Below are 7466 nucleotides of genomic sequence, written 5' to 3' on the forward strand. Positions count from 1 at the left end.
TCTGCTCTAAAATATTCTAATGTTCATTTAAAAGAAGAGGTTGTTGATCTTTATGTGACCATTAAAGGCACCAACAAGCATAATGGCTTAGTCAAGAGAATGATGAGTGTGGAATCCAATCCGGAGCTGATGACTAACTGCCATTGAAGCCAATCAACATGCCATAAATCAAAAATTGGATTCCATTTTCTCCTTATTATATAGTCATGATGTCGAAAAGGGGGAGATGGTAGCTCAGTCAAAATGTACACCTGAATCAGTATTGAGGAAAGATTATGCGAATCCTGATAATAATGGTGGAGATCAAGGAATAGGGACCTCTGATGTTGTGGTGGTTCAATCTAGAACTGGAATTCAAACTCAAACTCAAACCACATAGTCAACTCGTGTCTCCAAAGATGGTGCAAGGACTGTTAGAACTCAGACAGTGACTCACTTTAAGATAATGATGGAAAAGAAAACTATTTCTGCAATTCTTGATGAAGATGAAGTGATCATTGATAATCCTGATGATGCTCAGAGATTCTACAAGACCTACAAAACTAAGGCCGGTGATGTTGTAACTCTCTAGCACAAGGATAAAAGTGTTGAGTAGCTATTTCACAGGAAAGAACTCACTCATTTAGCTGATGAATTTCCTGACATGTCTCATGAAGAAATGCTTAAACAACAGGAGGAAATTCTCAATCAACTACAAATTGCAAATAAAGGTCCATCAAGAGGAAGGGGTAGAACTAGAAGACCTAGAAGTGGTAGAAGGGGTGGAAGAGGAAGGAATCCTATAAATGATGAACAATCTCTTGTTCCTTCTCAAAGAAGAACAAGATCAAGTGGGGTCAGGATTGAAGAAATTCATGAAACATCTCAGTCACAGGCTCCAAAACTGCTCATTGATCCATTACTTCTAAATCATGTACCAAGGCCAAGGGAGTTACCAAATATTAATCTGTATAGAGAAAAAGGTCAAGAAGAAATTGAAACTCAGCTATCTAGAAGACTGAGGCAACTACAAATTGAAGTAGTTCCTGATAACACAAAGTCAAATCCTGACACAGGAAATCCTGACACTATCAATCCTGACAATTCAGTTCCTGATCCTGATAGATGGTCAATTCTTGATATTGCTGAAGATGGAGAAGAAGCAGTCTTGAAGCATTTAAATCTTCAAATCTTATATGTTTATGTTGACTCTCATAATGCTGAAGTTGATGAGGAGGAAAGAAGAGAAGAAGGAAAGATCAAGATAGTGGTTAATAGAGCAAATCAAAAATTCAGAAACATGTTGTGGAGGTGATCATCTTAACAGGCTTTAAGCTGTAAAAATCATCATCAACAAACATGATGGCTCAGAACCAAAAGGAAAGATACTATTAATGCTGCAAGGAGATTAAGTCTAAGTATTGTCTTATGATGAGCTGATGATGATGTCAACCAAAGAGCTGAAATATATCCATTATCTATTGATGGTTTAAAATCAAGCTTCTAAAAATTGGTCAGATCTAATCTTTTATGATATTAGAAGAAGAATTCTTGACAGAGGATTTGAATATTTTGGGCACTACATTCCTATGTACATGAACAACAACCATCATGAAGTGTCAATATGAGAAGAGGTGCAACCGTCTTTGAAATTGTTCTTACTTCAAGAAAATTAACTCTTAATCCTGATGGTCTGAGAACCTGTTATGTACTAGTTGATGAGATTATGATTGAAAGGACTTCAATTGGACATATGAGAGCTACCATATATCAGTTGTTTGAAGAAACTGAATATGAAAGAAATGTGAAGAATAGGCTGAAGCAGCTGCCTCAGAAAGAAGATTGATGAAAGAGTCAAGGCATTTGTACAGAGATACTCAAGGGTTTATCAAGAACCATGAACATGCTATCTATATCAGTAACTGAGTATGCTCTTCATTCCACTTCACATTTTGTCTTCCTGTTTTTGGCATCAGATAAAACTACAAAATTTATGCTTATTCTGCAAATCATAAATTGGGGGAGATTGTTAAGAAAACTGTATAAGTCGGAATCAGGATTTGCTTGGAAATCAGGATATGTCAACTAGTTAGGATCTGCATCGGGATTTGTCAAGATGTCATGATGTGACTTGGTGTCAGTGTGACAGAGTAAGTCAGGATTTACTGATTTACACAGTCCCGAGATTTGTGGAATAATTTACTATCGGTTTCTGATTTATAGGATCGAAGCTGTTGATTTTGATATTTATAGAAACAAGATAAATCATACTGCAACATATCTTGCAATTGATAGAGATTGATAAAGTAGCCTTGTAATATATAAACACATAATATGTTATCATTATTGATGTGCATTACTCGAGTATCATTATAACCTAGCAGCTTTCAAGAACATTGTTTTTCTTGAGAGAGTTTTGTAACATTTTATAAAAGAATTAATAAACTGTTATTTGTTTCTATTACTCTTACTTTACTTTCTTGATATCGAATTATTTGATAATTGTATCCAACCCCCTTAAACAATTATCTATAACTGGGCAACTTATTATTTTTAATATCATGTCAGAATTTAATTCTATATTTAAACTAAAAAATTACACATGGTTTTTTATTAATTGTGATACAAAGGTCATATCCACCATTTACAACTTTTTCAAAAACAGCTTACAACCTTTATAGTTGCTGAATACTCATTTTTATCTCTTTTACATTTAACACGTAAGTTAAGATGATGTTTTCCAAGTCTGAAATTGAATGACACACAAGACCACAAGCGTACCTAATTTTTTTGTAAAAGTTCCACCAATTGAAACAATATGTTAATTTCAATGATATTTAATTAAAAAGAAAGAAGTAGATTTCACCATTAACTTAATTCTTTAACTCGTTTATTAGAGTGCTTGTCATGAATATTTTCTTTATCTTTTTTATGTAAGTAAATCAGTTTCTTATAGAACTTTATAATCAAATAAAAAAACTTTTTTATTTAAAAAGATTAATGAAATTCATTAAGTTGTGTTGACCCTTCAAATTTCGAGATTTACAAATAGGAGTATCTCTTTTTGCTAGTTAATTTTATAGTCAAATAAAAATCTACATTTTGTTTGAAAAGATTAATTAAATCCATTAAGATATGATGATTGACCAAATTTTTTAGATATGCATATTAGATATTGTCTACCTAATAAATTTTATTTCCAAATAAAAGTCATTTACTTCTAGAGAGATTAAGAAAATCCACTAAAATCTTTTGATCATCAAACTTTCAATAAATATATATTGGATACTTTATACCAATTTTTTTTTATAAATTACCTTCTTTTCACCTTATCATTCTCAAGAAAACTGTATTCATATTATAAATATTTGGTTTACAGAATTGCTTTCTTTCTTTGATAAGAATGGACATGAATGGTAGTAGTGCCTCTGTAGAAAATAATGAAGCCATATCTTGTGTAGCACAATTTGTTAATATTTTGTTGGTTGATCATGACACAACTTCCCTCATGTCTGTCGCATCTCAACTTGAGCACCAACTCTATAAAGGTAATATTTAATACACACACAGAGATATACACATATACGTGCGCTCCCCCCCCCACACACATATATGTATATATATATATATTATTTTTAGTGATAATTTTCATTGCGCATACATTAAGATTTTGATTTATTGTTGTTTCGAAATTTGTAAGATCACAAATTTAACCTTGTTTGTGTTGTACTTTAAATCTTGTAATTACAACGAGAACTCATGTCATGATTTTTAACGGGTTAATGATCTTAAATAATTTTTGAAATATAGTGTTTTTAGGTTTTTGTGATGCGTATATGTTAAGAAAGATCAAGATACTTTTTCTTTATTTATATTATGGTGTTCTCGTGCACAGGTTGTTAGAAGTTAACTGAGAATATATATTATATTGATTTATTTTTACAAAAATTATGTGGCTAAAAAAATCTTCGACATTCAGTGACAAGTACAGAATCTGCAGCAGTCGCACTATCATTGTTTCAAGAGCAAATTTATTATTATGATATTGTAATTGCTGACATTGGGATGCCAGAGATGGAAATCTCTGAGTTTTTGGAAAAACTTCATGCTCATCGCATGACTATTCCGGTTATTTGTAAGTCAATCAATTTACTTTTAGAAATAACTTGTATTGATATCATCTTTTCTTCTTTTTATTTTCACAAATATAGTATAAATTTATAACTTATTTAAATGCAGTGATTGTTGAAGAGTCAACAATGCATTCAGTTATGGAGAATCTAAGCGAACGGGTTTGCTACTGTTTTCCAAAGCCACCAACTCACTGTGATATTTCAAATGTATGGACACATGTCTGTCGTGTGACGGGAAATATGCCTTCTTCTTCTGAAAAGACTAAGAACATTGATATAGATAGAGATTACAATCCTAGTAGTGCTTTAGTTAATCAAAATCAAAAGAACTTGAAGATGAACAACGATAAGAATACTTTAAAAAGAAAAAAGAATCAGATTGAAGAAACTTCAAATGCTTCAAGTGACAACTCTAAGAACCCACGCTTATCTTGGAATCATAATCTTCATCAGAAGTTTATGCAAGCATTAAGAGTTCTTGGAGAACACGGTAATTTGTATTATTATTTTTATGGTTTATCTTATTAGAGTCACATAAATACTTAATCATTCTATAATAGTAAGATTGTCAACTAACATGTCTTGTGATAGCAGGAGCTAAGCCTAAGGCTATTTTAAACTTAATGAATGAGCCTAACTTGACAACTCGCCATGTCAAGAGTCACCTCCAGGTACAATTTACTTCAAAATTTATTCATAACTAGATTTTAAAAATAAATTTCTCAATGTAACTAAATTGATTTGGCCAAAATTATAGCGATGTTGTCTTATAGCTGAGCATTAATTGTTATCCGGTTTTAGTAATAGTTTTAGCTTTAAAATCTTGTTAGGTAGATTAGTGGAGTATGAGTGCATATTTATTTTCTTTTATCATGTCCCTATGTACAATGTTATTGTCACAAAGTGCATACAAATGTTCATCGTATTTGATTATTATGTATAACATTTATCACTTTTTATTGTGATGTATAAATTAATGACACCATATTGTATACTAACAACAATTTATGTTCATTGCAGAACTATAAAAATAACAAAGATCAATTTTTAAATTTGGAGAAAGGAAAACCTTTGAATGTTGAGAACCTCGCAGAAGGCACTAATGGTTCTCATCAACAGTTTGTTGAAATGCCTAGTGAAGATGAAGTTAATAAATTGATTGAGGAGTTGAAAGCATCTGGATTTAATATTAATGAAGATGTTATTAATTAATCGATCATTGATTATTGCAGCTACAAATTTGTAACTTGAACTTTTAATGGTTTATCCGTGTTGCTTCTTTGAAATAAGGATGTGTTTACTTAGTTCTAAATGTATGTTGATCAACATGATGCATAATCTCTCTAACTGATGCATGCTCATTTTATGATCTTATCACTAATCATACATTGATTCGTGCGGCCAGCTGAATAGGCTCTTAATCTATAATATTTGAATTTTTTCTTTAGTATGATGTTAGAAAATTTAACTGGTCTTTTATCCATAAAATTGACTTTGATAATTAAAATTATAAAAATTCTTATAGTAAAAACATTTTAATTTCATTAATTATTTAATACTATAAATCATGAAAATATGCTAGTGGTTAAGTAAAATTTTCCTTTTTCATCTTTTCAGATAATTTAATTTTATAGGAACAAGGCCCCAATTAAACCTGTGTAAAAACAAGCAACAAAATTATGTCATAAGCCTTTATAATCACTACAATGACAGCCCGAGCAAACAAAGTTCAATATAACTTACAAACCTAATGTTAGACCACAATAATCATATGTAACAAACACACTGAAATGAAGAACTTTAAACCTTCATCACTCAGGGATAACTGGGCTGTTGAGAAAATGGATCATGAATGTCACACTTAGACTAGTCGCATTGCCATGAAAACTATTTTAACATATAAAATAGATGGTATATGTACATAAGAGATTGTCAATTTTCCATTTTCTTTATTAAGATTTTCGTTTTCTTTAGAAAGGTCAATTACATAAGTTCAAACATTCACATTAAAAAATTCAAGCACCCCAAAATTTTATTCTTTTTTGTAAACGTAGATCACGCAAATTTAAATGTGATTTCACCATATTTAACTCACTTAAGATTCCAATATTTACCATAAATAAGGATATCTAATAGGTTAACTTTTGCATATATGAAGATTATATTTGTTATTCTTGCCGTCCAAATAATATTATTTTATGTCATCTTTTATTTGTATAATATATATTTTGTTAATTAAAGTTTGATATAAACATAAATTTTACAAATATTATATCTATATAAAGGAAATTTTCGGGAGTCTGACGTGGCAGGGCTAGGATTTTTTCAAACCAGTTTCTCTCATTTTCAAGATTTCTTATATTTTGGGCATTTTTAAAAAATTAAAAAATTATTATTTCGGGGCTTTCTCTCTCTCTCAACCTCAATTCAATCGTCTCTAACTTTTGGCTTTCCATCAGTTTTAGTCTTTCCTCATCCTAACAAAATTGATCAGTTGATGAACCTTTTTTATTCATCTCACAAAAGCTGTGATGGGAGGACAGAGAGAATTCACGCGAAAATTTTCTTTCAATCAGGTTTATTTTTTCCTCAGTTTCTAAATCATGTTTAATACGTCGTCATGTAGTATGTTTCCATTATCTAATTTATTTAAGGCATAAAATGATGTAGCATGTATTCAATATTTTTTATTGATTTAAGGCATACGATCGAACTTAACATAAGAACCGGATTGTAAAATTCTATCACATACTTTTACAAAGGTATGAGTGTTTAGTATGTATCCATTTTTAATTATTTTAGGCACTTCGTGTGGTGGCATTTATTCAATTTTTTTAACAATTTAAGGATACAATTGAGCTCAAAGGAGGTGTTAGATTGCAAAACTCTATCCCGTAGTTCTACAAATGTATGAATATTTGTTTGATCGATAATATAAGACCTTTTTGCAACACCTACAAGACAAAGTAAATGTCAGTCAACATAATGCTTTTTACCATCCTTTGTATTTTCACAATCATTGGATTAATTGGATTTTGTTATTCCTATTGTTAGGCACAACAATATAATTGTTTCAATCTCTATACGTGACCTACAGGTTATTGCAAGACACTCAACCTTTTCAGCTTATGCCGCTTAGTTCTTCATGGTAAGTAGTCTTACATATGCTTAAATTTGGAGAGATTTTTGGCATGCCTCAATTGCTCGAGTTATTGTATTAATTTACCAATTCTGGTACTATTCCAGTTAATGAAAAGATTTGTACTATAGTATGTTTTATGTTTAAATTTAAATAAATATGCTCAGACTTTTTACCTTGCTTTCCGTTTTCTTCTTTTTTCCAATACATTTTTT

At 30.7% G+C, this 7466-nt stretch overlaps 1 protein-coding gene across 1 annotated transcript; it reads left to right on the forward strand.

Annotated features, from left to right (window-relative positions):
• The first annotated feature begins 3382 nt into the window (after nucleotides 1-3382).
• LOC141715106 (two-component response regulator ARR12-like) lies at nucleotides 3383-5324 on the forward strand. Its single transcript, XM_074518589.1, has 5 exons — nucleotides 3383-3527; nucleotides 3959-4114; nucleotides 4219-4602; nucleotides 4707-4783; nucleotides 5133-5324. Exons 1-5 carry the CDS (start codon nucleotides 3383-3385, stop codon nucleotides 5322-5324), a joined length of 954 nt encoding a protein of 317 aa, XP_074374690.1.
• The last annotated feature ends 2142 nt before the right edge of the window (nucleotides 5325-7466 follow it).

This window comes from Apium graveolens, chromosome 3 (genome assembly GCF_009905375.1).
Source record: "Apium graveolens cultivar Ventura chromosome 3, ASM990537v1, whole genome shotgun sequence".
NCBI classification, from domain to species: domain Eukaryota; kingdom Viridiplantae; phylum Streptophyta; class Magnoliopsida; order Apiales; family Apiaceae; genus Apium; species Apium graveolens.